General features: G+C 44.7%; 3 protein-coding genes across 4 annotated transcripts; 1 reads left to right on the top strand and 2 right to left on the bottom strand.

Moving 5' to 3' along the window:
• The first annotated feature begins 11 nt into the window (after window positions 1–11).
• Window positions 12–7,154, top strand: LOC105891207 (Rac family small GTPase 3). The gene is made up of 6 exons (XM_012817366.3): window positions 12–224; window positions 1,829–1,900; window positions 2,164–2,281; window positions 2,516–2,578; window positions 2,893–3,052; window positions 6,355–7,154. Exons 1-6 carry the CDS (start codon window positions 190–192, stop codon window positions 6,483–6,485), a joined length of 579 nt encoding a protein of 192 aa, XP_012672820.1. The 5' UTR covers window positions 12–189; the 3' UTR covers window positions 6,486–7,154.
• Window positions 7,155–8,332: 1,178 nt separating this feature from the next.
• Window positions 8,333–14,192, bottom strand: dcxr (dicarbonyl/L-xylulose reductase). Its single transcript, XM_012817364.3, has 9 exons — window positions 13,498–14,192; window positions 13,201–13,277; window positions 12,879–12,976; window positions 12,504–12,658; window positions 12,006–12,048; window positions 11,560–11,659; window positions 10,231–10,295; window positions 9,337–9,454; window positions 8,333–8,910 (listed from the first exon to the last, which is right to left on the bottom strand). Exons 2-9 carry the CDS (start codon window positions 13,250–13,252, stop codon window positions 8,807–8,809), a joined length of 735 nt encoding a protein of 244 aa, XP_012672818.2. The 5' UTR covers window positions 13,253–13,277; window positions 13,498–14,192; the 3' UTR covers window positions 8,333–8,806.
• Window positions 14,193–14,604: 412 nt separating this feature from the next.
• Window positions 14,605–27,669, bottom strand: rfng (RFNG O-fucosylpeptide 3-beta-N-acetylglucosaminyltransferase). 2 transcript variants are annotated; one of them, XM_012817362.3, is made up of 9 exons: window positions 26,888–27,669; window positions 25,046–25,616; window positions 20,383–20,431; window positions 19,516–19,618; window positions 18,553–18,706; window positions 17,893–17,978; window positions 17,261–17,426; window positions 16,573–16,658; window positions 14,605–15,971 (listed from the first exon to the last, which is right to left on the bottom strand). In XM_012817362.3, the coding sequence occupies exons 2-9, from the start codon at window positions 25,508–25,510 to the stop codon at window positions 15,905–15,907; spliced, it is 1,176 nt and encodes a 391-aa protein (XP_012672816.2). In that variant the 5' UTR covers window positions 25,511–25,616; window positions 26,888–27,669; the 3' UTR covers window positions 14,605–15,904. The 2 variants fall into 2 exon arrangements, with proteins under 2 accessions (XP_012672816.2, XP_012672817.2); XM_012817363.3 differs by lacking the exon at window positions 26,888–27,669 and adding an exon at window positions 25,907–25,930.
• Between the last annotated feature and the right edge of the window lie 13 nt (window positions 27,670–27,682).

Consider the following 27,682-nt stretch of genomic DNA (forward strand, 5'->3'; position numbering starts at 1 on the left):
GACTACGTTGTACTGGCCCTTTAAGCTGTTCGTTCTTTCCCATAGGTTTCGGGATGCCTGCTACCAAGCCCGCCGCCTCGCGTCAAGCTGGGAGGATACCGACTGCATTTTAAAACATACATTTAAAAACGAATTAGAACCGTATATCTGAACGCAAATCGTTAGTGCGGTACAACAAGCTGTTCGGCAATGCAAGCCATAAAATGTGTGGTGGTCGGCGATGGGTAAGTCCTTCCATCTATCCGCAGAAAATGGTCCATTTACAAGGTACCAGGGAGGAAAGCATCTTTCGGAATTTTATTGCAAGGCTGTGCCGCCCTTGTGGACAGATGGTTTCAGCATTTGGTTGAGAAATTCAACCTAGAAATGTGCAGGTTACAAATAGGCATTCGAACTGACATGAGACAAGAAATGTTTTTACAATCTCGTTTATGCACACAAATCAGACGTGTTGATGTTAGCGAAGACGAGACGGAGGGGTCCGTAAATCAATCAAACCAGCACTAATGCACATTGTAGGACTGTAGTGGCTATTCGAATTGTTGAAGGAATAATAATCGTTTCATTCACTGCTGCCCAGTAATTGCAATTGTTGTCTTCGAAGATGGTCAAGCTACATTTTATTTACGAGTAGGCCTATTTTTTGAGTAATATATTTCCGATTGTATCTTGCGAAATTACTAGAGGCTAATTCAAAAGTCATAGACTGGCACATAGATCCACGTTAGATACAATATACATTATGCATTAGAGCCGAAGACGATGGAGAAATGTTGGTGGTGGAATGTGCTGCTCGTAAAATCAGGATGTGGTGGCTTCATCACTGACCCACTGTCAGCGCTCTCGCCCCGCTGGAGGATGACCCACTCGGCTACCACTCCCCCTCCCCCGCCGCCATCACTCTCAGCTCGTGGGAGAATATGTGTGTGTGTGTGTGTCTGCACTCGGCACTCGATGAGCTGTCACTTCATATTCGTCGGCCCTTCCCAAGTGGACCAGATGATGATAACGACGATGGGTGTGTGCGCGGGCACGCGCGTGTTTGTGGATGGGGGGCGAGGTTGCAGTGTGTGTGTGTGTGTGTGTGTATGTGTGTGTGAGAGAGAGTGTGTAGTCCCCCCCAGGCAGAGATAATCTGGGACAGAGTCTGTCACCGTCGTCTCTAGGCCACGCTGGCCACCCAGAGATGACACACTACGGCACCATGCTTTGCCCTGTGTGTCCATTCTCGCTGTCCGTTGTTTCTCGGCCTACGAAAGCAAAGCAGCACACATTTAAACACATTTTGTAAACCCTTCAAAACACAGCACAAACACAGAGATCACTACAACACATCCATCAGGGAATCATCGAGGTAAATGCGCTGGCATTTCACTGTTGATGCTGTGAATTATTGATCGGGTCAAATACGGTATTTTGAACATGAATGAGTTGACGGATTGCAATTATGACCAGGCTGAATGAGTCACAAGCAGCTTTCAGTGCATTGAGAGCATGCAGGGGTCCAGAATTAATTGCTTGCTTCAGTCCCTTTAGTGTTAAAGTAATTTTGTAATGCATTCTGAAGAGAAAGTTGTACAATCGTGGCCTATTATAAATCCATTGGTGTTTGCGAAATAGAAGGTGGTCATATGAACATACCAGAGATGGTGTGCAACTGCACATACAGTTGATTACATTTGGTCAATCTATAGCTTTCAGATCCTTCACTGTTTCTCTCTCTCTCTCTCTCTCTCTCTCTCTCTCTCTCTCTCTCACACACACACACTGTCACTCACTCGCTCCATCTTTCTCTTTGTCTTTCTTTCTTTCTTTCTTTCACTCTCAGGGCTGTGGGAAAAACCTGCCTGCTCATCAGTTACACCACCAATGCCTTCCCAGGAGAGTACATCCCCACTGTGTGAGTACCTGCTGAACTCAGACCTCACAGCTTTCTGAAAACACAACAAAAAATGAAATATTATGAACTGGCATGTGAACAGGGTATAAATAAGCCCTGTCGGTATGTGATGGATGACAGCTTCCCTTATGTTGTCCATCACATACACACAGGGCTTATTGACACCCTTTTCACAGTATTTTATTTGTGTTGTGTTTTCAGAGAGTCAGTAGCAAGGCCCACTTGCATTCATGCTCACTGATGCTTTGACTACTGTCTTTCAGGTTCGACAATTACTCTGCCAATGTGATGGTGGATGGCAAGCCCGTCAATCTGGGTTTATGGGACACAGCAGGACAGGAGGACTACGATCGTCTTCGACCCCTGTCTTACCCTCAGACGGTGTGTGTGTGTCTGTGTGTGTGTGTGTGTGTGTGTGCGTGTGTGTGTGTGTGTGTGTGCATGAACACATAATAGCACTATCTCACATATAGAATATACCTTATTACTGGTAACTGTAGTTAAGACGTGCCTTAGTGGCTGACCTTTCTTGAGAACACTACACTGTATATATCTGTCTGATTCATTTTAAAAACTTCCCTAAAATCCCATATTGTCCCTCTGATCTTCCACCAGGATGTCTTTTTAATATGCTTCTCTTTGGTGAGCCCGGCCTCCTTTGAAAACGTCAGAGCAAAGGTTTGTGTTGACAGAAATTTCACCCTCTAGTATTTCATCTTTATACATTAGTGTCGGAGAATACCAAAAATAAAGTGAGAGAGAAAGTGAGAACTGAAGTAATAATAATCAGAATGAGTAAAAAGAAATTTGAAGAAGAGTGCTGCGGTTTGGCTTAGCTACCTCCATAAGATGCATGTTAAATAGTTCTAGTACACCAGAGAATGTCTGATTATGAATCTTGGAGATTAATGCTAGTGCTACCAAAACACAGATCTTGTCATGACCTCTAACCTCTGACCTGTCCCCTCTCTGTGTCTGCGTTTCCTGTGCAGTGGTACCCAGAGGTGCGGCATCACTGCCCCAACACCCCCATCATCCTGGTGGGCACCAAGCTGGACTTGCGGGACGACAAAGACACCATCGAGCGCCTGAGGGACAAGAAGCTCTCGCCCATCACGTACCCGCAGGGCCTCGCCATGGCCCGAGAGATAGGTGAGGAGGAGGAGGAGGAGGAGAGGGGGGAGGAGGAGAGGGGAGGTGGAGTGTGGGAGAAGGGAGGGGAGGAGATAGGGGAGGCGAGAGGGAGAGGGGAGGAGGAGGAGGGAGGGAATGTGAAAAGATGAAAAAGTGGCGATGAAGACAAGAGAAGCTGTTGCACATTACACACCAACAGGGCATGGGGATGGTATGAGATATTGGTAAGGAAGAGGAGAGGGAGTGGGATGGGGAGAGGAGAGGAGAGGGATTGGGGGAGGAGAGGAAGTGGGATGGGGAGAGGAGAGGAAAGGGATTGGGAGAGGAGAGGAGAGGAGAGGGATGGGGGAGGAGAGGAGAGGGATTGGGGGAGGAGAGGAGAGCGATGGGGGGAGGAGAGGAAGTGGGATGGGGAGAGGAGAGGAGATGAGAAGAGAGGAATGGGGGAGGAGAGGAGAGGTGAGGTGTAAAAGGTGGAGGGGTGACGAGGAGAACATTGGACTCCTGAGGGACATGAAGCTTTCATCCGTTGCATAATAACAGGACTGGGCCTGGAATGGTGTAGGGTGAGCTGGGGGGGGGAGCATGACAGGAAAGAAAATAGAGGAGGGAAAAGAAGAGGAAGGGAAGGGATGGATGAGGACTGAGAGGGAGATAAAAGAGAGAGGAATGTAAAAGAAATGGGGGAGATGGGGTGATCAGGTTTAGCTGAGATGTGTGTTTCCAGGGTGAACACGGCTGTGTTTTTAGCAGGACCTCGATTTGCCTTGTGAACGAGTGCTGACTCGGAATGCTTTTTTTCTGGTTGCATTTATCTAAGTGACAGCCTCGAGAATCCCACTGCTTCCTGATGTACTTTAGAGATTATTTTATGCATTTGGCATAGAGTTAGATGTGCATTGAGTCTTTCTCACATGTATAAAAGTGCTCAGAGATGAAACAGACAGTAGTCTAATGCATCCACAAACACAGACAAACTCACACACACACACACACATGCAAACACACACACGCACACACATGCAAACACACACACACACACACACACACACACACACACACAAACACACACACATGCAAAAATACGTACATATACACACACAGTCAGGTGTGTTAAAGTGGGATGCGGTGGGTAGCTGTGGCCCAAGCGGTAGCATCCCAGTTACGTTCGGGTCCAAGTGCCCACTACGTCCGCGGGTTAAATTCAGGTCATTCCCGATCCCATTCCCAATCTCTCTCCCACCCATTTCCTGTCTCTTTTCACTGTCTTAAAAAAAAACATCAAAAAGTGGCCTCGCTGTCCCCTAGTAAGGGAGGACTGCACTGCGCTGCACTGCTGTCACACGCACGATGTGCTCGGCCTGGCTCTCCCCTCGGTTGGCGTGGAAACAGAGAGCCTTTGTGCAGCTGGCTGGAGTCAGTGGAAGTGGGCGCCTGAGAGCAATGAAACAAAATGGCCAGCAGTCAGTTGGAACAGAAGGGGCCTTTGTGAAGACAAGTGTGTGTGTGTGTGTGTGTGTGTGACAGAGAGAGAGAAAGAAAGAGAAAAGGGTAAGTCTATGTGTATGTGAGTAGGAGAGAGAGAGAGAGAGAGCAAGGGAGAGAAACAGACCTGAGAGGAGTGCAAGTGCATGTTTTTAATGGGGGAGGAAGAGAGGAAGACAGAGAAATATATATATATTATATAAGAAATCAAATTAAATATATATTACATAAAATATATCAAATGAATGTGACTGAGACTCTGTGTGTGTATGTGTGTAAGAGAGAAAGAGAGACGTAGATTGAGTGTGTGCAGATTCTCCCTATGCAGATTGTGTCTTAGTTAGAGTGGGTTTTACAGGGCTGCCTTATCCAATTCAGTTCAATTATCTCCCCTTTCCTGTTTCCTGGTAGCCTACTCAAGTAGCATCAGGATCACCCTAGTCTTCATAGCCAGTGTATAACACACAGTGTATGTGTGTGTAACAGTGTATAACACACAGTGTATATGTGTGTAACAGTGTATAACACACAGTGTATAACACACAGTGTATATGTGTGTAACAGTGTATATGTGTGTAACAGTGTATAACACACAGTGTATGTGTGTGTAACGGTGTATAACACACAGTGTATATGTGCTATTTAACATGCCTTAAGACAGATAGATTAGGACACAATATTGGTGGCCTGCATGATCTCATGGTGGAGTCATTACTAAGTAATTGGAAAACGATCCATGATTCAGTCGGGCCTCGCATCACTTTCTCTAGATACACGAATGCTGCATATCACATGTCCCCTCTTGTTTATCACTATTCTGGTTGTAGGGGTCCATAAGCCATAAGCACAGGTGAATGCAGTCCCAGGTATAGTGATCTCTGCTGCTTGTGTAAAGTTGTGAAGTACATCCTCTTGATGCATGGATTGGGAGCTGTATCGCTGCGATGTGGGCACCAGCAATGTTGGCAGTCACAGAAAATGACTGGTATGGGCACCACCTGTGAAGCTGTGGTTTGTGCCCACTAGGTGCTGCTACATGGTTTTTTTTTATGAAGACATATGCAGTTGTCTTCAGCTTATGGACAGTGTGGACAGATAAAGCCTCCGTGGACCAGAGGTTCACAGAGATATGGTGAATGTACGGGTGAAATAAGCCCCATCAGCTTGACACTGCAACCACTACATTTACAGTTGATTAGCAGCAGTCGGCTATCTTTGTGTATCTGTGGTTTGTCCGGCTTCAGTGTTGATATCTAGTCTGAAGCGTATTACTATATACTGTACGGTCTTGAAAGATAAAATCTTCATGGTCCAACGATTCAACTGAGCTTCACGTATCTTTGCTGAAAAAGCATCCATGGAGAAAATGTCAGGTGCAGGAAGTTCGAGCGTGGCTTTAGTGCTACATCAAACATTCATCCAGACATTCAGTTTTCACATCAGAAATATATTTTTAACACACTAGATTTAAAAAAGGACGCAATCAGCAGTAGCAGAGCAGCAGTCACTCTGTGTGACGGGATTATTGCAGACCTAAATAAATCAGTAGGCGATCATACATAATTACTTAGTCAATCTGTCAATCATCAGACATTTTATGTGTGCTGTGATGTTTGCAGAATGCCGACCTACATAAATGAATAGGTAAATCTGTATCAATGTTAAATCAGTAAACGTGCGCAAAACATAATTTTGTGTGATGTCTGCAGACCTAAATAAATAAAATACAAATATTTATATAATAAATAAATACATAAATAAATAAATAAATAGCCAGTGTGTAAAACTGCAGAATAACGGTCATGTTGTGTGTGTGTGTGTGTGTGTGTGTGCAGGGGCGGTGAAGTACCTGGAGTGCTCTGCCCTGACCCAGCGGGGGCTCAAGACGGTGTTCGACGAGGCCATCCGCGCCGTCTTGTGCCCCCCTCCAGTGAAGAAGCACGGCAGGAGGTGCACACTCTTCTGAGTGGCCTGGGCGCCCCACCTCGCGATGCACATCCTCCGCCGTCGTCAAGACAACCACCGGTGTGCCACTCCAGAACCACCACCACCAACAACGCAACCACAGATTAGAAGCCCTTAATTTGGGATTGGATTTTTTCAGTGCGCAGATACAGTCGTAGTCTCAGTCGGATGCCATCCACTCGGGTTGGGAGGGGCTGTTTTTAGTTTTTTTTTTTTTTTTTTGGTGAACTTGTGCTTGAGATTGGAGAGATTTTTAGTTTTGCTTTGTTTTTTTTGTCAAGCAGTTACAATACGTCTTGTGAAAAGAGGCAAAAAAAAGGGTTTAAGAGAGGAAGAGAGAACAAAAAACCAATATATCAGCCTGCTGAGAATAAGGAATATAGTGTCTTGTGGTATTGGATGTTTTTTTTTTTTTTTTTTTTTTTTTAAATAACTCACATTCCTGAAATAATCTGTTTTATAGGGATATTGGTGAAAATTACTGTCTGAAACTGTGTAGTAGGCCTAGTTATTTCAGAGAGTTTGTATTTGTCTGGAACGCCTGATTAGATGTGAGAGCACCCTCTTCCCGAAAAGCAGCTGATTCCGGGGTCGAACCTGGCATGGGAACAGACCAGACCTCCAATAATCTGCTGTTATCTGTGGGTCAGCACATCAGAATTCAGTAGCGTAAAAAAGAACCTTGCACACCACACCATCCCTGTCGCCTATGTCTCCTCTTCATTTAGTTTTTTTCTTTCAGAACAGTGAACATATTTCTTGCTTTCCTTGTCCCCGTTTTCCACCTAGCCTAAATATCGGAGGTTTACCTCTCAAACTGTTAAATGAATGCTGTTCCGCTGAATAGGGACCGCGAGGTCCCGTGAGTGCTGGCCCACAGAAAAGTGTGTTCCAAATTGCACAATTCTGCGATTTCCCAGAATGCATTTGAAGCCTGTCCTCTCTTGTGCCATGTTAGGTTTTGTTGGTGATAAATGACAGCTTTGACACAAGCATGTTGTCTTTGGGTGCTTTGCTCTGTAGTGTCCACAGGAACTCCACGAACGGACGCAATCTGACCTCCCGACGTATTTAAGTAGTGTTTGCATGGATTGTCCAGCGACGTCATGAAGTGTGAGTGAGAGTATGTTTTTAAGTGTGTGTATACATGAATGAATGTGAGTGCACGTCTGTGTGTGTGTATGGATGTATGTATGTATGTTTGTGATATGGTCTTGTATGAATGTGAGTGTATGTATGTTTGTGTACGTGTGTGTATGTGACATGGTCTTTTGAATCACCCTTGCAACCACAATATCTTGTATAGGTGCCATGACATGACATTTGATAATTACACTTAATGTAACTTTGTAAATAGATCTTCAAATAAAAAATGAGAATGTCAGTGTTGTCTTTTGTCTGTCGTACATGAAATTCATGTCTTTGCAACTATTACAATATAATTTTAAGGGAAAATAGTGTTTTAAATAAAGATTATTCACATTAAAAATGTCAACCTGAAGTCCACTGCTCCAAACCTTTTATTCGCAACCTCAGTCAAGGTTTTGACACTATTCTGAGACTAGCTGCGATGTGGCATCCTCTGTAGGTGATGAGCAGTATTGCCACCACTGTCCTTGAAACTGGAGACAAATCCTGTTTGGCATGGCACTGAAGTCAAGCCAGCTCAGCACATTTCCAGGCCTGGCCGCAGGCTAATGGTAGACAAGGTTCTGCCTCAGTATTTCACAATGACATAGGTATCGCTAAACATAGTTTTCATTTTCAAATAGACCAGGAGGTTTTCTTCCGGTTTCCTATACTGACTAGCTGACAGGTCCCAATTCCAAGCCCACCAGACCACCAAACTTTTCCAGTTACTATGACTTTATTTCACATCAGATTGGTTCGAACAGGTTTTTTTTTCACAGTGCCCTTGAAAGTTGGGTGGAAACACTAATTAACCTTTTAAAGATCTAAATGGTTACACAATGCTAACTTGTACTTGTAATTGTATTACTAATGTGTGTTTAGGGTATGATATGATGTGTATTTAGGGCATTAGACTATTAAATGGAAAAATGCAGTAAAGCTCTTTACGTGGGTAACAAATTATTCAAAAGTAATCATAACTCACACAGCACATCAACACTACACACAGAACATAGGCAGCTTAAATCCAACCTATACACACACTGTATCAGTAACGTAACATATGATTTGTTTGCACGTGTCTGTGTGCTGAAGAACGATCTCTAGTGGGCATGAGGCGTCCATGACGGTGCAGTGAAACCACATCCAGGAGCCCCGCAGGAACTCCCACATCCCAGACAGGAAATGAGTTCAGCAGGCCAGGAAGCCTCCGTCCACCGGCAGAATCACGCCATTGGTCATCGCGCTCTTGTCACTGAGGAGGAAGAGGATGGAATTCACCACGTCCTCCACCTCTGTAGAACAGAGGAAGGGGTAAGGTTACCACTGTCATGTCAAAGATCACATTGCACTTGCATAGACAATGGCTTTCCCTAATACAATACAATTAGAGCCCTTCAACACATATCAAGGCCACACTTCTTCTAACAGGCAACATATGCATAGTAGCCTCTGTCCCATGTTGGATAACAGTAAAAATACGAAATCTGGAGTTTACAAGTTTGATTTATTTTAGCCCTTGTTACAGTGAGTAAAGATTAAAATGTGTCTTTTAAAAGCTGTAGTGTGAGGGATAAAACTATCACCAGAGGCAGACTGTGTGTTTTGGCTTTGCTATTCACATTCCCACTAAGTGATGTCCGGCTGTCTGGTGTGCTGTTAAACACTCCCTAAAAGTACACACAGCACCTCCGTGGCTGGGGCGAGAGACCAGTGCTGACCTGCAAATTTGCCGAGCGGGATCCGAGAAGTCATGGCATTGGCTTTCTCAGGGTCGCTCCAGCCAATCCTGCCCATCTCCGTCATGACGACCGTCGGGTTGATGGAATTCACGCGGATCTACGCTCCCGACAGAAACAGCGCATACTTTCTTTAGCGCGTTAGCGGCTAACACGTTTGTGTGCAGCCTGTTTTTACCCACCCACCCCCCTTGTCCATCTGTTGCTAGCACATTCTGCCTCGGGTTTGGCTGAGCATCCCTCTCCACAAGATGTTGGCATGGGCCAGGGTACACTGACACAACAGCCAGCAGTCAGCTGTGCCATGTTGCTAATACCACCAGCTTTTAAACCTTAAATCTTTCTTGGACAAACTACTATGAGAAAAAAAAAGCTACAGTGACATAGATAAATAATCCCTGAGGGGACAAGTGGATGTGTAAACACAGCGATCATATGACAGATAGCAGGAGGGGGAGCTGCTGTCATCCCACTTGGCTGGGTGGAGGGATACAATGATGACGAATTCATGTCACTGTTAGGAATTTTCTTTGTGCTGGAGTCAACAGGCAGGAGTGGTGCATGGGTGTATCCCAATGCTTACAACAACAACAACAACAACAACAACGTCAAATCAGAGGAGGATTAAAATGCCTATCATTTCTTTTCACTGATGCAAAATTTCTTCTCAAAGTTTATTGACCCTTGCCATAGTCAAAACTAACGTCTAGGTTCAATCAACCCTATGGTGTGAATACACACACACACACACACACACACACACACACACAGCACAGTAGGCACTGCAACTCTATTAGGCCCTTTCCAATGGACCAGATACCCATTCTACCTAACCATATGTAAGCTACACAAACAACACTACAGTTTGCCTGTCACCTGATAGGGTCCCAGTTCCAGGGCCATCACTTTTGTAAGCATGTCCAAAGCTCCTTTGCTTGCACCTACACAAAACACAGAAATGTAAAATGCATTAAGCATTAATTAATCAGATCAAACTTTATTTATACGACATTAATGCATTTAAGACCAACCTGCAAAAGCCAACAATAAACCAAGACCTATTAATGAATGAATGAATGAATTAATTAATTAAATAACAGATGTTATACTCAGCGGCACATTTAGAAGTTTTTTCCCGTTTCATTAAGTGAACTGGCTAAGCCCTACTCTTGAAATGGACCAACTTGTGTGAAAATGTCTAGCAGAGCGTTTAAACCAAACGTCTGGATTCATCACATTGCTTTCATTGTCTGGTTAGTTGGTGTGGAGGAACGCAGTTCTGTCTCTACATACTATGCATTCCAAGTATTCACTAAGAGAGGCACATTGTTACCTTAAGAAAAGGTCTCAAGAATGAGGTCTGTTATGTGCATACTTCTTTCACTCAATTAGCCATATTTTGTTTTGTTATGCGTGACAGAAGAAAAGGAGCAGAATACCTCGGGCATAATGAAACGGCACAGATCACATACCAACATTCATGTCAACTGATCTGACAATCCGTACAATATGACCTTTATTTAATTGTGCAAGTCTGATATAAATTAGCTCGATGCTATGAGACATCTATTCTGAAGGAAGTCTGGCTCGGAAAGCAAAAGTAGTGCCAGATGGCTGAAAGACCATTCTAATTTTCCGAGTCAGAATAGTTTCCCTCAATATTCTCAACCTGGACCAAAAATCTCATTTCAAAATCCGTTTTTATACAACTGAACTGCCTTTCCAAATTATTGATTTATTGTTGCTCATATTCTAGTCATCCAGCCTTTATAGCTCTCGATTAAAACAGCATTTTAGAAAAACTACCTCTAGAAGTTTAGTGCTGTCTTTAAAAAAAAAAAAAAAATCTCTTAAATCCTAAATCTTGTCTTTTCTCACTTCATTTGTAGATTTTAACTTTTTCTACTTCCTTTACTTTGTCTTTTACATCATCACGTGTCACATTGTCATAAATAAAGTAAAGTAAAGAATAAAATAAATGTATTTATATGAATGTCCACATAAATACTCCTTTCATTGTCCTTGCTCTATGGGAAGCCATGAGTGTTTACTTTATATTTTATATTATCATTTGTCACGTTGCCCTGTGTGAATAAAAGTGTGACTACCGAAATAAAATGTCTGTCATTGTCCCTGCTCTATGGGGAGTGCTGAGTAATAGTGAAGTGTCTCTGTGGGAAGGGCTGAGTGTCTCTGTGTTCTCACAGTAAACGGCGTGATCCTGCAGGGCACACTGGGAGGCCTGGCTGGAGATGTTCACGATGGAGCCGCCGCCGCCCCGCGCCTTCATGCCACGAGCCACTATCTGCAGGAACACGGCGAGCAAGTCATCGTGTTAGCACTCTCTCTGATGATCTCTCTCTCTCTCTGTGTTTCCCATACTCTCTTATTCTCTCTCTCTCTCTCTCTCTCACACACATACACATAAACTTCCTGACAAATGCAAACAATATATTAACTTACACTCACACACAACTCTCTATGTCTATCACACACACACACGCATACAACTCCTACTCATAGTAAAAAGTCCACAGACTTTGGATCGCATATCTAACCTTGAACACATATATATACTGTTCAACTACACAAATGGCAATATGTTTTAGATGTATTCAAATACCAATATGTGAATGTGTCTCTTTTTCTACCTGGGAAACGTGAAGAGCAGCCTTCACATTGATGTTAAAAGACCTAGAAAAACCAACATAATATAAGTTAGGGGAAGATACAAGAATACCCATCTACAACTGCTGCATTTACATATATTAAACAGGTGTCAATCAAAGCTCCATTAGAATAAAAATGAATGCACTAAAAACAGCATGACTCTGAACAAGTGACTGCACTGCATTGTGGATCAAATAATCTGACCATAGGGAAGATACCCTTGGTACCCCGTCCACCGGAGATAATGATTCGGATGTCTGCAAACCCTGAAATATCTTACATATGCTATTGGGCCGTTTCAGAATTATTTGAGGCTAAGTCACACAGAGAGATGCTGAACCTCAGCTCACATGCTATTAATTCTCATCACTCAATCGTCACTAAGTTATTTCAGAAATGACTAAACATATCGCTGAACCACCACTTTCTTTTAAAGATTTTGGGGAAATGTCTGTCAGCGATGTTGTGGAATGCTTTACATGTCAAACTGCTCCGGGGTGACCTCGAGAAAGGGCTGCAGCATGGCGCACGCGGCATTATTCACCAGCAAGTCAACTGGACCGATGTCTTTGAGCGCCGCCTCCGTGGTCTCCCATTCGGACAGGTCCACACACACAGGCCTGATAGAGGGACACTGGAGATCAAAGATATAAAAAAAAATCACAAAAGGATTCCTGATTGTCACACTGCTTTCCATTCAAATACCATTAGTCATGAAAGGGCGGGATAGGTCATTATCTCGTGTGCATATGCATGGTGGTGGATCTGATGTGGGCCGAAATACAATAGCTTGGCGGGGGAGTAGTCACGGATCTCGATTGGACCGTCTGTGAGAGAGCGGTCGGGGTCATTACTTCGAGAACGAGGCTGTTCAGGTCAGCTTGAGTGCGTGTGACAGCCGTGACCTCTGCCCCGCAACGTGCCAACGCCAACACAGTTGCCCGGCCAATGCCTGTCAATAGAATGCAGCAGACCGGGTTTAATACCAATAATGACAATAAGGCCAACATTTCAAACAACAGCTTCCAGTACCATAAACATTTGAATTAATAAAAGAGGGTTATGAGGATGCTAAAACATCTAATATTATATGTCTATAACAACATGCTGACTGTGGAGTATTCTGTAAAGCAGACCAAATGATGTCGCAATATCCCCTTAAAAACGATGTCTCACCCTTTCCTGCCCCCGTGACCAGAGCGCGTTTTCCTGCAAACGAGATCTCCATTGCTGTGAGTCCACAGTGTAGTAACCTAGATTTTAATGTTGTAAATGCTTCTGGTTAAAACGAGTTTGACACGCTCTGAAAACTAACAAATGTTAAACGTTAGCCTACAAGAATTTCAACTATGGGACTCCGCCAGTTCTTCACTGCAGCCATATGTGTTGCCTAGCTCCCGGATATCAAAAAGTAATTGAACATTCAAAGCGAAACTAGTAACTTCTGAAATTAGAATAAATAGAACTCCTTACCCAGCTCTCAACAACAGTCCTTTCTGCAATCGCTGACGATTGGGCGAAGTTCAGTTCTACGGTTTACGGCAGAGTTCAACCAGGAGAGGAAACAGCTCCGCAAAAAAGTTAATGTTGAAAATAGTTACTGTGTTGTGGAAGAGGGTGGTCTGCAGATATGTTTGATGTGGATTGGTAGTCCGTCGGCACGCATGATTGCTAGTACATACTTGTCAGCATGTTTGTTAGACATCTATTACTTCCATCCTTAATTTAGTGATCTTTTTTCTTATGGCAGAAATGGACGGCACAGCAATTCGGCTTCCACATCGTGCTATAGGTTTGATAGGCTTACTGACTGCAAAAAGTGTATATATATCTTAAAGCATCACTTAATCGTATGGGCTGCTGACTTTCACTCAAATATTTTGATTGATGTGCATCCCTGCAAGTAGGATTATTAGTTTAACGATGCACTCACTTCTGCTTAGCCTAAATATTAGACACACTTTCCTAACTATTGGAAACTTGTCTCAATATTTATTTATTTTTGCTCTTGGAGTCTTCAGAGGATACCCTAACATGGCTCTCTAACATTTGCATGTGAGAGCAGCAGTCATCCATTTCGCAGTTGGCAGGGTAACCTGGAATTATATTGGAATATCCTGAGCATAAATTGTGGAGGACGCCAGAGTGCGGATCCTGTGCCACTGTGGGCCCAAATTTAAACTGTACTTTCCCCCTCTTGATACAAATCCCACAGACCGAACTCAGTGACCTTCCTCTGTGTCCGTCGCATATTGAATTTATTCAGTCAGGCGCCATAAAAGTGTGGTGTATGGCAAAAGACGTCTCATACCTTTTTTGGTCCCAGTACAGCTCAGTAAGGCTTTGATAGTTTTGCCCATGAAAAGGTTTCATGCCTACTGACATTCATTGTTAGCTACCCACAACACTATTATCGCACATTCCAGCTCCTGGACTAGCCACATTCAAAGGGAACTAATAATTACAAACAGGGTTAATATTTCCTTAGCCCTAAAGCACCATTGATTTAGCTCACTGTGAGTGTGATTCCTTGTGAAATCATTTTATTAACTTTGTTAAATACATACACAGAGCAAGCGGTTCATAGGATGCACTTTGTGGCAACATGCTTTATTTTCATAGACAAGAGACACACATACATACGTAAGAACAGAACACATAGGAATCAACTGCAACATTCTTTGGTAGTGTTTTTTGCAACTCTCACGTGTAGTGTGTTATAATTTGTATGTGCTAGCATCACCTATGTGATAGAGAGCGCGTATTTAAGTAAGTGTTGCTTATGACACACAAAAAAACATATATCAAGTGTAGGTTTTGGCATGTTTATAACTACACTTACCACTGACCAGCAGTGATCCACGCTTGTGCAATCAAGTCAACAGCATGAAAATTACACAACACAAAAGACACGAGAACCAACACACACCAGACTTGGCAGGAATATCAGGATTTCTTTTTGAAAAGCTTTGACCTTTTGAAAAGTACCTTCATACTCTCTAACCCAGTCAGTCCTTTCAGGCAAGAACTTGGAATGAACAACTTTGTTTCGTCATGGTGGAGATTAGAGATGAAATCTCATGATTCTCAAAACAGGGCAAAAATAATCTTTAAAATGACAGATTTTACAGCCTTTGTCAGCAAGCCTTAATAGTAAATCTGATGTTGTGACAAATTGCGTAATGACTTGAACTGAACTATGCACATTCCCTCCAAGTGAATAACCTGGCATGATTGGGTGATTAAATGAGTGCTGTGGATCGCTCATGCAAAAAGTGCCCCAAAGTTCTTCCAAAATGGCCGCCAAGCACAATGGCTCCACTGTCAAAAAACTCACTAGACTCAATTTTTACACCTCGATTGCATTAGCAGTGGTCATAATATTGGCTGACTTGCGCTGTTCTGGATTCATAGACATGCAAGTTAAACAGGCAGATGAGAGGAGAGGGGGTCTGGTTACCGCCATCCATTAAAAAAAAAACAAAGCCTGGGAGAACGAAGTAACGAGCCCGAACCGGCCTGTCGTCAGTAACACTGATTGCATTTCAATATTCACGAATACCTCTCATGTCCATCCAGTCTTTCGAATGGTCTGGGACTAACAATAATAAATTAAAGCCTTACCCTGTTTCAATAAGCAGCCAGATATGAGCCTGGCTTTTGTACCTCAATAGAGATTCATGTGAAAGCTGAAAACACAGCTTTTAATAAAGCAAGTCCAAAGTGGTAAATCATTGACATCTGATAACCTCAGCATTGCTCGAGAAGGTCCGAGAGACAGAGGGGACCAGAGACAGTTCAAGAAGACATAGAGGACGTCTCGACTCCAAGGACAGCTTGGGGGTGATCTGACGTGAGCAACAAGGGTGGCACAAGGGGGTCAGGGGTGACTCCTTATGGGGCACCATTCCGTCTCTGGGTACAGAAGGCAGTGGATGGTTTTGAACCTGGGTTGAGAGATGAGGGGAGGGAACGGGAGAAGAGTAGTTGGTTCATTAGTGGGTAAGCAGTAGAATTATTTTTGTTTACCATTTTGTTCTTTCCCTTCGACCCATGGTTAAGGACTAAGTGGAGCTTGTATATTGGGATTTTATTTTATTTTTTTGATATATTGTCAATGTTATGTTTGATATATACGTTAATGCCTTTTTTTTAGGTTGTATAGCCTTTTTTCACTCTGGCCAATGGAAACTAGCCTTTTGGCTATAATTGGGTGCATTTACATTTTAATGTTCATGAATGTACACTGTCCCTCTTGATCGAATAAATAAATGGATTGATTGAAATTGATTGAGAACGAAGAATGAGGGCAGGAGAGAGAGAGAGAGAGAGAGAGAGAGAGAGAGAGAGAGAGAGAGAGAAATGAAGTGATTGAAGGTTCCAGAGAAAGGAAAGGAGAGGAGCAGCTTATTAACCCATCTTACTTGCACTTGTGTGCAACACCATTACAGAAAACTCAGAGCCCTTCAGAATAACCATAGATAGTGAACACATTGAAGCTGAATGAATTCAAACAGCACAAATTCACCATGACAAAGAGAGGCTTACCGTGACGGGTCTTCAGCCAATGAGAAAACACCTCCAACACTGACCACATTCCTTCTGTTCTCAAATCCTCCATAGCTCAGGGTAACCTACGAGTATGTATGCACACAATCACACACACACACACACACACATTTACAATAACATCGTTTTTACATAAGGAAGATGTTACTTCCATGTTGAAGTTAGTATGTCATCAATGATCCACTACATTTGAATTCACATGCATAGCACCATTCACAATGAACACAGTCTTCAAGGCGCCATTAGGGAAACAGGCCTTGACCAATACAAAGAGGACGACTATGGCAACAGCAGCCAATCAACAATTCCTTTCTAACAGGAGAGACCTTAAGTGAAGCATTTTGTCAAACTGAGGCCTGGCACTGCCAGACTATAACTAAGCTCAGGTTTCGCAGAGATTATAGCCTGTAAATTGGCACAAATTTTGTCTGCCAGATTTCTGTGAGGGTTTCAGCGAGCTTTGGGGAGTGGTTGATTTGGTCCATCTCAGTGTAGTTGTTTGTCATTTTTATTTAGAAATTATTCCCATCTCAAGACAATTCTAAGCCCCAAAATGAATCTCTATGGAGACTGTCCAGACCACAAGGAACACAGTGAAATATCGAGTTAAAATATGCTTGGCCAAATCTAGATCTATGACAGGTCTAGGATTCCTTATAAATCTCACCTGATCTAACACACTGTTGGTGGGCAACCGCTGCAGGTTCTCCAGGTGTGAGTGAAAAAGGTGTGTGTGCGTCATGGAGACCTCCAACAACGCCTCGATGATGTAACCGATGGTGCAGTCGTCAGGGAGACGGATCTTCTCTGCCGTGGTGATGAAGTTGCCGAGGCTGAACGGAGCAAACGATTAAGTTAGCGATGCAGGAGAAACCCAACACTTACTCACAAGGAGCGAACCGAACCAGAGACTTATATTTTAGTTTACTAGTTGTTTTGTAGACTTGACTGTCAGCAGTCAAAAAAGAGGTTGTGTAAAATCTGCGGTCAACTGTAATGAGTTGAAATAAAATCATGATGTTAAAGAGTTATGTCTCTTACGTACAGAACTCTAAACTACTTATGAGTGTGACACAATTTATAGTTTGACATTCAAAATATCTGTTCTTGCAACATCCCTCCCAAGCTCACACAGCATCTGTTATTTGTACCCATTTCTCTCTCATTCTTGGTCTGTCCGGCATACGCAACCTTTTATGATGAATATCATTTCTCTTTCCCCTCTTTAGTCCTCATCTGTGTGAATTCAGAGAGATAACAAGAAACAGACAACAGTGGTGACCAATTCCTAAAACTTGCCTTGCCCAGGGGCTCATCTTGAGTGCCAGTCCCCTACTGATGCAGAACCCGGCTCCACCCGTGGCGAACCAGAACTTCACCGAGACCTGGGAGAGGAGGAGGCCACACGAAACATTAGGCAATACGAAACATTAGGTTACACGAAACATTAGGCAACACGAAACATTAGGCCACACGAAACATTAGGCCACACGAAACATTAGGCCACACGAAACATTAGGCGATAGCTGAGAAAAGTCACCATTTCTTTACTCAACTTGAAAGTTCCCTGCTCTTAGAGCAACTTTAAGGGAATGTGATACAGCCATTGTTTATAGCCATTGTTTCCTAAACTTCCCTCGGGATTAATAAAGTATCCATCCATCTATCTATCTATCTATCTATCTATCTATCTATCTATAGTACATTGTAGTACCATAGTAAAAGTCGATTGTTAATAAGGTGCAGGAACAACTCAAAATAAATCGGTTATATTTGTCAGTTTATTCAAGGATTCTGGAGTTTTCTCACTGAGTGAATGTTGCTTTTTTGTTTTGCTTTCTTTTTATTTTTTTATTTGCACATTTGTGTTTTTTCACTGCTTCCAATGAATGATATTTTAAACTAAAATGTTGCTATCTATCGTACATCCATCACCCTAGGAAAGAAGGTACAACTCACTGATCCATCGCTCTTGACCCTCTCGGCCGCCTCGATGGGGTGGTCCAGGCTCGGGCGGCCCAGGTACACATCCTGTGTGTGGGAGTAGGAGGCGAGTAGCCGCAGCAGGCTGGGGAGGACCACGTAGTTGTCGTCGTCCACGTGACAGAACCACCTGAGGAACAGCAGACAAGAGTGCAGAACCATGAAGAACTCAAGCTCACAGACAACGTCCCAGGCCTGGCAGTTAGTATATCTAAAAAGGAGTCTGCTGCTTGACAGATACAAAGCCATGCTAGCCACCTATTTCACAAACAGAATATAGGCCTTTAGTGTAACAACTTTTCTTTCAGATAAACAATTTTTTAAATAAGAATACTACACTAATGTAGTGAAATGGACATATCATTTATTACATTATAGAGGTGTCAAGAAGCCATTTTACATTTTTGTGAATAGTCAAAAGGGTGAGTTCAACTCCTGGGTCAAATTCCCCATCAATGCAGGATGTCTTTGTAAATCCCTTTGGACAAATATTGCTGCTAAATGCTTCACCTTTACATTTGGAGCTCTTATAGGAGTCTCCACACACCAGGCTGACCTATTTCACCTATCTGTCTGAGAGGGGAAAACCCTGCCACTCCTCCTACAGTACAGCGATAAGGAAGTTATAAATGTCTGTGTTAACACGTCAACGAAATGCCAAACTTGACAAGGTGATGCAAACTCCTCTTTTACGGGAGGGGGAGGGGAGTAAGGCAGGGGGTGCTGACCTTTACTGATCTGACCTGGCTTGTTCTCCTTATACACACACACACTGAAGTGTCGCATAGTGTTTTACTGCATGTGAAGACTCACACCTAACACACGTCTGACGAGTCTCCTACTGTGAGTGAGAGTGTGTGTGTGTGTGTGTGTGTGTGTGAGTGTGAGTGTGTGTGGAGGGGGGCCTTTTTCACACTCAAGTGGAGAGTTTTACTGAACTTTTTCTGCGACTCGATGAACTTGTCGTACTCCACAGACATCTTGCAGCACAGGGCCTGACGGGTGTGGGCCGCTGAGCAGTTAGTGTTGATCACATTCAGCCCTGAGAGAGAGAGGGGGGAAGAGGGAAGAAGAAAGAGACAGAAGGAGAGAGAGAGAGGGGAAAAAACAAGGAAAACATAACAGAAAGCGTGAATCAGAAAGAAAAACAAATGAGAAAGAAAGAAACAGAAAGGAGAGAGAAGGCAAGGGAGCAGAAACACAAGAATAAGAAAGAAACGCTCCATAAATCGTTACGACACTGAGCAATTCAGGCCGATCAACACAGCCACAGGCCCAGTGACAGAAGCTTGGCTGCAGACGGGCTCGTTTTCTGATGTGGCGTGAAGTGACTTGCCAGTCCCATCTGCATAGCCAGACCCTGAGAAGGCATTAATCTCGTGCGCAATCATGTGCCGTCAATATGTGGAGACTATCACACCATCACATGAACACACAAGGTTATCCAAGGGCAACAACTAAAAAAGAAATCCACACATTCTAGAGGTTGCTGCCCTCTCCTATTCAAGGGTGTTTATTTATCTCAGTGTTGCCAGCTGTCTGTCAAAGGCTTGGAGAACCGCATTCTGATGACTGACAGTCTGATCTTTTCAAATAAATATTTCATGGGATTATGTATGTTTTTTTTATATGTGATTGCTCTGCAACATGGACACAAACACAGGAGAGTGTTTCAGTCACAAACACAAACACAGGAGAGTGTTTCAGTCACAGACACACATACAGGAGAGTGTTTCACAGTCACAGACACAGGAGAGTGTTTCACAGTCACAGACACACACACAGGAGAGTGTCTTAGAGCTTTACCTGGTTTCTTCCTCAGCTCCTTATCCTCACCATCGGTGAATATGAAGGTCTAAAAGAGAAGGGGAGAGAGAGAGAGAGAGAGAGAGAGAGAGAGAGATCAATGTGGAGGCTCCACCTGGCAGCATGGGCGTCCTGGTGAACAGGCCCCCACTGTTTCTTGCGAGAGATGGGGGTGGGGTGGGGGGGGGCACATCAACAGGTCATTGTGTTGGCAGGGGAGGGGCAGCAGCCCAAGCGACCCGTGATGGTGCTCTGGGTTCTCACGTGTGAGCGGCAGACAGGGGCAGTGGCGAACAAAGCACAGAGACACAGAGGGGCAAAGAGAGAGAGAAAAGGAAGGAGGGAGGGAGGAAGAGAGAGAGAGAGAGAGAGAGGTAAGAGTAAGAGAGATGAGAAACAGAAGATGGGGGGGGGGCGCAGTGGAGCAGAGAGAGAGAGCTATCCATGGCCATCGCTAGGGGTCACAATATGAGGTGCGAGAGAAAGAGGGAGAGAGAGAGAGAGAGAGAAAGGGAGAAGGGTGGGGGAGGAGAGAGAGAGAGAGAGAGAGCGAGCTCAAAGGAAGGTAATCACTGGAGGTCACAGCATGAAAGGTGAGAGTGGTGCATAAAAAGTGAATAACAAGGACATCTGGAGCAACAGCACATAGGGCCCTGAGACACAACAGGACAGAGACTAGGAGATAACGGTAAAAGAGTGAGAAACAAGAGAGATAAGAAGGAGATGGAGAGGCACAGGGAGGCAGTCGCGAGACGAGACAGACAAATCAACATGGAGATCTCAGTCTTCTACCATCGCTAACGCACAGCACAGCTGGACTTCTCCCTATGGCGTTCCTGTGGAGCTTGGACTGTCCAGCCGTGGAGCGCATCTCGCTCACACAGACAGACAACTGTGACCTTGTCTTGGAGCAGACAGCAAGGGCCACTCCTTCTCCAAACATGGCCACCACCCCACTAACACCAGAGAGAGGGATAAATCTTCCCAGGGGAGCCCTCATCGCCATGAGAACTAACTAGACGACCAACACTGCCTGACGCCAAAGCATCGTTACTCCCTCCAGGGTGTCCACTGATTTGTGTCCCCATTACTTGTATTTGTTTGCTTTTTTAGCCTTTTTTTACGGTCAGTGTTCAGCGGTAAAATAACAATTACCACATGTGTGCAAAGAACAAACAAATCTACACAATGCGGTTTTGTTTGTGGGGGGAAAAAAGACAAAGAAAGGAAAAAAAAAAAAAAAAAAAACATCACTGAAAGATTTCAGATGGCCCTTAAAAACTTGGTGGGGGTGTTTCTAATTAGCCTTGGAAGAAACCCAACCAAAGGAATGGCCCGCGCCTGTGTGTGTGTGTGTGTGTGTGTGTGTGTGTGTGTACGCACAACACTGATTTCAGAGTACCTACAGATGTTTTGCTACCCCTCAACCATTAAAGGCAAAAGCACCTCCTGCTCGTGTCCATGTGTCACGTTTTCCTCGAAGTGGTGGTGCGCGTAGGTTTTTCCGCCATCGCAAAAACTCCAGTCATTTCCCCCTAACCACTCTTCTCTTTTTACAGGCATATCCACTGCCCACACCGTCTGCATGCACTACACTGCGCTACACTGCACTGCACTACACTACACTGCGCCGCGCCGCGCCTCGCCTCACAGTTGGTAGCAACACCAGACCAGCTTCCTTCACTGGACGTGGAGCTCCACACACCAGCCCACCACTGGCTTCTCTCCTCATAAATGGCCTTAAAGTCTGGAGCTCACCGGTGATAAAGCGGTGGGGGGGGGACATGACCTTGGCCTACATCAAAGACTGAGTCAGTAGCTGGGAGTCACCCAGTGAGCAACTGACTCTGAGAGGGATCATGCCTGGATCCGGGGTCAAAGTCGGGGCCAGCTCCGGGCCAACTCTGGATCCTAGTTAGTAGTCAGTAGCGAGGCGTGACCCAGTGAGCAGTTGACTTTGCGCCAGAGCCACGCCAGCTGTGGCCCAGAGGCCGCTGTTATCTCCAGGGCCCTGACGCGAATGCAGTCCCCTTCTCATCCGCGGGCCGCTGAATGAATGTGCTAGCCTTGCTCGTGCGCATTACTCTCCACTGACACAGGACAGATTCTACAACCACCTCCATTTGTCCACCCTCTTCAGCGGTTTCACAAACAAACCTCCTTTTTAAGCCAGTGTCTGTCTGACTGGGAGCTTGAGACTCCATGGGTGTTAAGGAGCTAATTACAGAAAGAATGTTGCCTCCTATTGGTGTGGTTGTCGAACACTGCGCTCCATTGTGCAAAAGTGGCCCCATCGCAAATCTGCTTTTTATGAGTCCAGATGGATTGAGTGTGAGAGTGTGTGTGTGTGTGTGTGTGTGTGTGTGTGTGGAGGTGGGGGTAAACAAATAACAGCTCACTTCTTATTTCTGCCCCATTGAGTGCATTTCGGCTGTGGCTCTGGAGATGCCTCAAGCCCCAAATAACCCCACCCCACTCCTTTCTACCCCCACCACAACCCCTCCATCTCTACCAGTGCTTCTCCATGCCAGGATCAACAATGCGGGATAGCAACACCAGGCCCTGGGCCAAGCTTCCAACCCAATAAGCAAAGTGGATGGCTTTAACATGCCTGCAAGATCAACGTGAGGTTCTCCATCCATGAGGACGCAGTAAAATGGCTAGTGGTCGTGGTGGGTGGCAGCAGGAGAGTCAGTTATGTCTGTGAAGTTATTTGAAGGGGTTGGGTGGGGGGTCTTTTAGACAATAGGGGTCAAAATAGTGAACTTCTGTGCCATGTGGTAATGCAATCACAATACATTTGGCCCTATATACGAGGTGAAATTCCAATCTTAAACGTAAGGCTTCCTCTGATGCCAGAATGCTTTGAATGCAAGTCTGGCTTCAGCTATACAAGTGATATGATGATCTTAAATACTGAGTGTTCTTGTACATTCCTGTATAAAGTTCAAATATATAAGTAATAGAAAATCCAGGGAATAACTGGTCTGTATAGTGTTAAGCAAAGAAGAGGAGAAAAGTGGAATTTGGAAGGTTTCTCCTAGATCTGGATATTTCAGAATAGATGTTCTTCTTTAGTTGTTCAAGTGAATCGCTTCTTAGGCTGAGTGAGAGATCAAGCCCTCTCTCTCTCCCTGTCTCTATATATCTCTATCTCCCTCTCCAAAGACAACCATTGAACCCTTTCCATTGAAGGCATTCCCCAGGCTGTCCTCAGCATCTCCGTGATTGATAATCCCCATGTGTCCCTCAACCTCCCCAGGTTCTCTATTCCTCCCTGGGGGGTGCCGGCGGAGTCAACTCTCTGGGGATCCCCCCCCACCCTTCCTAGGCCCCCCTCGAGTCAAGCCTGCCTGTGAGGCCGAGAGCGGAGAGAGCAGACGTGGAATTCCTGGGCAAAAGCAAACAGGGCCCCGAGCCACACTGCACACAGACCAGCGAGGGGGTCTTAGGAGACAAACACACACATGGCTTACACATACGTGTGTGTTTGTCGGAGGGTCTCAAGTTGCTAAGGAACGTCCTACCACAGGGAGGCCCAGGGGGTACACACCGCTAACCCCCCCTCCCACGTTCCTCAACTTCCATGAGGCACACTGCCAATGTCTTACATGCGCACACACACACACACACACACACACACACACACACACACACACACACACACACACACACACACACACACACACACACACACACACACTTGCAGTTCCTCTCACATTATCACTCTCCAATCTGCCACTGCTGACCTAACCTTCTCAAAAGCGCTGCCAAGTTTAGAGTCCACACTTAAGACAGACTCTTCAGACAGGGTGTACACACCAGACATGCACCAACAACGCCAGTCTACATTCTACGCACAAACACACGCACGCGCACACACACCACCTAAATCTCCATTAACACTAATAAACTCATGATCTCCATTGAACAAATGCAAAACAGGGACCTCTACCCAAACAAACATAGCAAATGCAAATAGTCTACATAAACCAGTAAACACACACCACCAACATAAGGTTCAATTCTACAATCCCAACCAACATTTTACCCCTCACACACACACCAAGACTGTACACCGACACCACACCACACCACACCACATCAAACACACACCAACAAACCTCAGGTTTGTTCACATTCAGAGACACAGGCTGTCCCATGCTTCATATCTAGCACAGACTGTCAACAAAACAAAACATATCACCTGACCAAATACACTGTCTGCACTGAACCCAATACCAGTGACGCAGAATATTCCAGGCTTAGAACTAAAACCAACCTTGGAATCGACATTCAACAATAATAAACTGCCCTGTACTGCAACAGTCCCATATAGTCTTCTCCACAGTCATAATTAAACATGGACCATTTAACCTAGACTAAACTTTGAGGCTCCTGACCCGAACAGAGTTTAGACTACACCTAACACACACTACCAGCCACTCATTCCCACAGAATACCAGCCTCAGACTCTAGAGAGCACTTGCTGAAATGACCTAATAAAGTTAAAAGCTAAATGTTAAGGGTTCTCATTCTGCAATAACCACAACTGTCTTTCTACCTGTTCCACAATGAAAGTCCCTCAATGAAATGGTTTGAGATACTAGTCACAGTGAGCGGTTGTGGTTGAGGTGAAAGTCGTGTCTCAGTGGTGTCTTACCTGCTCCTTTGCCCTGGATATCCAGGTCTGAAAAAGCAACTCGAGACGAGACTTGTGGTACTTCTTGGTCGTTTTGATGGCGAGGAAAATGTCCTTCGGCTCCAGCGGATCTCTGGAACGAGACCCCAAGTACCTCCTTTGAGCAGCGGCGTCCTCTGCCCCCTGGAGGGATCTCAGCTCGGCTGCGGTCCTCTCGTTAGGAGTCTGTGGGCTAGTGGCGAGCGTGACCCTCTGACTCAGCGTGGTCTTGTTCGGGTGGGCACCACCGGGCGGCAGGACCTCTGCTCCGAGACCCCGCCGGGCACCGGCGGGCTTGGGACGGAGCTGGGGTCGGGGCAGGGGCGGGGGCAGGTCACCCTGGCGTGCGGGGGCCTGGAGGGTGGGGATCAGGAGCATGAGGAAGGCGCAGAGGGCCAGCGAGAGGAGGAAGCAGAGTTTGCTGATGCCGACAGGGGACAGGTGCATCCTTCTTTCCTCTGGGGGTGGGGAGGGAGGGAGGGGTGGTGTTTAGCCTCCAGGGCCACAGACGCTCGCGCTTCGACCGGCCATCCTCAGCACATCACAGAGTGTCCTAGACACACAAACCCACACATGTGCGGTACACACAAACACAGAGAGAGAGAGAGAGAGAGAGAGAGAGAGAGAGAGAGAGAGAGAGAGAGAGAGAGAGACACCCAACAAAACAAACACAGAAAGATCATTAACAATTTCATGCAACTACAATAGTTTCTAAAAAAAACTAATTAACAACTTTTACCTTTCACACACATTTGAGGCAAAAACACACTTAGACACATTCCAACATTAGTAGTAGTAGTAAGGTTACATAAGGGCAGTCTACGGTCTAGTCAAACTACCTACCTATCCCATTCGCACACAACTGTCATTAAATACAACATGAACCAAATAAACAAATAGGTAGCTTGGATTTTCAAATGTCACGGTGCCTAGCAGGACAGGGTACAGACTCCGTGTGTGCACCTAAAATGGTGTTTATCTGATGTGGAGCTTCCATACACCCTAATTGCAGCCCTCCAATATGTGAGCAATTTCCTGTCCTCTATTTTCAGAGTGGCATCGATACTTCCAACTGGTAACAGATGTCATTTTTAAGGGAGAAGGAATGCTACATGGTGAAACGACGTTGTTCGATCGTGCGGCTTAAAATAACACATGTGGGCTATAATATGATCTTCCTGGCAAACAGATGAAGATGCAGTACGGACCTATGTAACCCAACTCAATGGAGAAGTTAATTTCATTAGCTCCTTGTCTGACTACAAGCTGATGAGGCAGGGCGTCTCAGCAAACTTATATATACCTGCATTTGAGTTCTTGTAGCACAAACCGAAGCTTTTAACACCAGTGAGGATAGGGAAGTTAAAGTAGTGTCACAAGCTGTGGCGAAATATAACCTGCAAACTTTCAAGGAAAAGAAACCAGTTGAAGCAGTGCGTGTGGCGGCTGCCAATCGAAACAGCTGGTTCTATACGCTGCCTCGATCTTGCCTGATGACTTATCTCGAAACAAACATGTATGGAAAAGAATACTCCCATAAGATTTGTTCAGTCTATTTGTGTAACTTGTGAGTAGCCACAAGACAAAGTGACAGTTCTATTGCGCAATAGACTTATTCGGAAATTTTGAAACAGCTTCACTCTGAGTGCTATTCAGTCAATTGAACAGCACTGGGCTAAACCTAGTGGCTCTCCACAACAACATTTTGATCTGATGTAATTTAGTTATGATACATGATCAAATGGAACTGTGTACATCATTGTAAAGAGTAGGACCTATGCTACCTTCTAAACGTGTTCATAAACTACAACTTGCGTTACTTACCGTGACTTGGAGAGTGGCACATGTTTTTTTTTTCTAACAACCGACTCCTCAACTTCACCTCCGCAGACAAATTAATAAACTCGCGTCGCCGTCATGAAAGTCATTATCCGGAATCTGAGGAAAAGTTCCTAGCCTTTCTGTCCCGAAAACGCTACAGAATTGAGCTAGGCAAATTCATGTTTACAAAACGTTGCATCACAGTTGAATCTTTTTGTTCTCCGTCCTGGTCTCGACTCTGGTACAGAGCGTTGCGGCTCCAAAACTTATCGAAACCGGAGCAAGCAGCTAAGCTTTCTTCCGATGCCGTTTCACTGAGACACTGAGACAAAACAGCTCAATTGTGACTGCATTTGGTTTCAAGTGAGCCAGACGCCACTGACTACCTTCGTGACGCTAGATTCTAAATGTTCTGTGTTCGCTCGATTCTATGCATTTTGGACACAGACTCCGTATCACAGTGCCTTTATTCTCACAAAGGAGCATGCTTTGAGACTGAGCGCCCTCTGCCTGGCACTACACAACTGCATTTATTACTGACACAGGTCGTATTTGCAGTTCAGGTTTGCAATGCCCAAAGGAGTTAATGATTTCTAACAGTTGTATTTCTAAAATACCTTAGCATTTTGCAATAAAATAAAAAAAAAGCTCATTAACGCACTTTCATGAACAACATCTGTTCTTCTAAACAGCATCACTCACAGAAATACTGCAGTGCTAGAGAACATTCTTGAATAAGGAGCAATAATGCGCAATAAAGTCCACCACTAAAGAAGCTGTGATGTGGAATGATCGCAG

Source organism: Clupea harengus, chromosome 23 (genome assembly GCF_900700415.2).
Source record: "Clupea harengus chromosome 23, Ch_v2.0.2, whole genome shotgun sequence".
Lineage (NCBI taxonomy): Eukaryota > Metazoa > Chordata > Actinopteri > Clupeiformes > Clupeidae > Clupea > Clupea harengus.

Bases quoted from the DNA above. Each gene is read 5' to 3' on its own strand.
- dcxr (XM_012817364.3), bottom strand. From the start codon at position 13,252: ATGGAGATCTCGTTTGCAGGAAAACGCGCTCTGGTCACGGGGGCAGGA. The intron at 12,049-12,503 runs GTAAAGCATTCC...TGGTTTTTCTAG, and splicing joins ACCCCGGAGCAGTTTGACAT to GTCTTTTAACATCAATGTGA. The intron at 11,660-12,005 runs GTAGAAAAAGAG...GTGTTCCTGCAG, and splicing joins CTGCTCTTCACGTTTCCCAG to ATAGTGGCTCGTGGCATGAA.
- rfng (XM_012817362.3), bottom strand. From the start codon at position 25,510: ATGCACCTGTCCCCTGTCGGCATCAGCAAACTCTGCTTCCTCCTCTCG. The intron at 18,707-19,515 runs GTTCAGTAAAAC...GCTGTTCCTCAG, and splicing joins TTCATCGAGTCGCAGAAAAA to GTGGTTCTGTCACGTGGACG. The intron at 17,427-17,892 runs GCAAGTTTTAGG...TGCTCCGTTCAG, and splicing joins AAGATGAGCCCCTGGGCAAG to CCTCGGCAACTTCATCACCA.
- LOC105891207 (XM_012817366.3), top strand. From the start codon at position 190: ATGCAAGCCATAAAATGTGTGGTGGTCGGCGATGG. The intron at 225-1,828 runs GTAAGTCCTTCC...TTTCACTCTCAG, and splicing joins TGTGTGGTGGTCGGCGATGG to GGCTGTGGGAAAAACCTGCC. The intron at 2,579-2,892 runs GTTTGTGTTGAC...TTTCCTGTGCAG, and splicing joins TTGAAAACGTCAGAGCAAAG to TGGTACCCAGAGGTGCGGCA.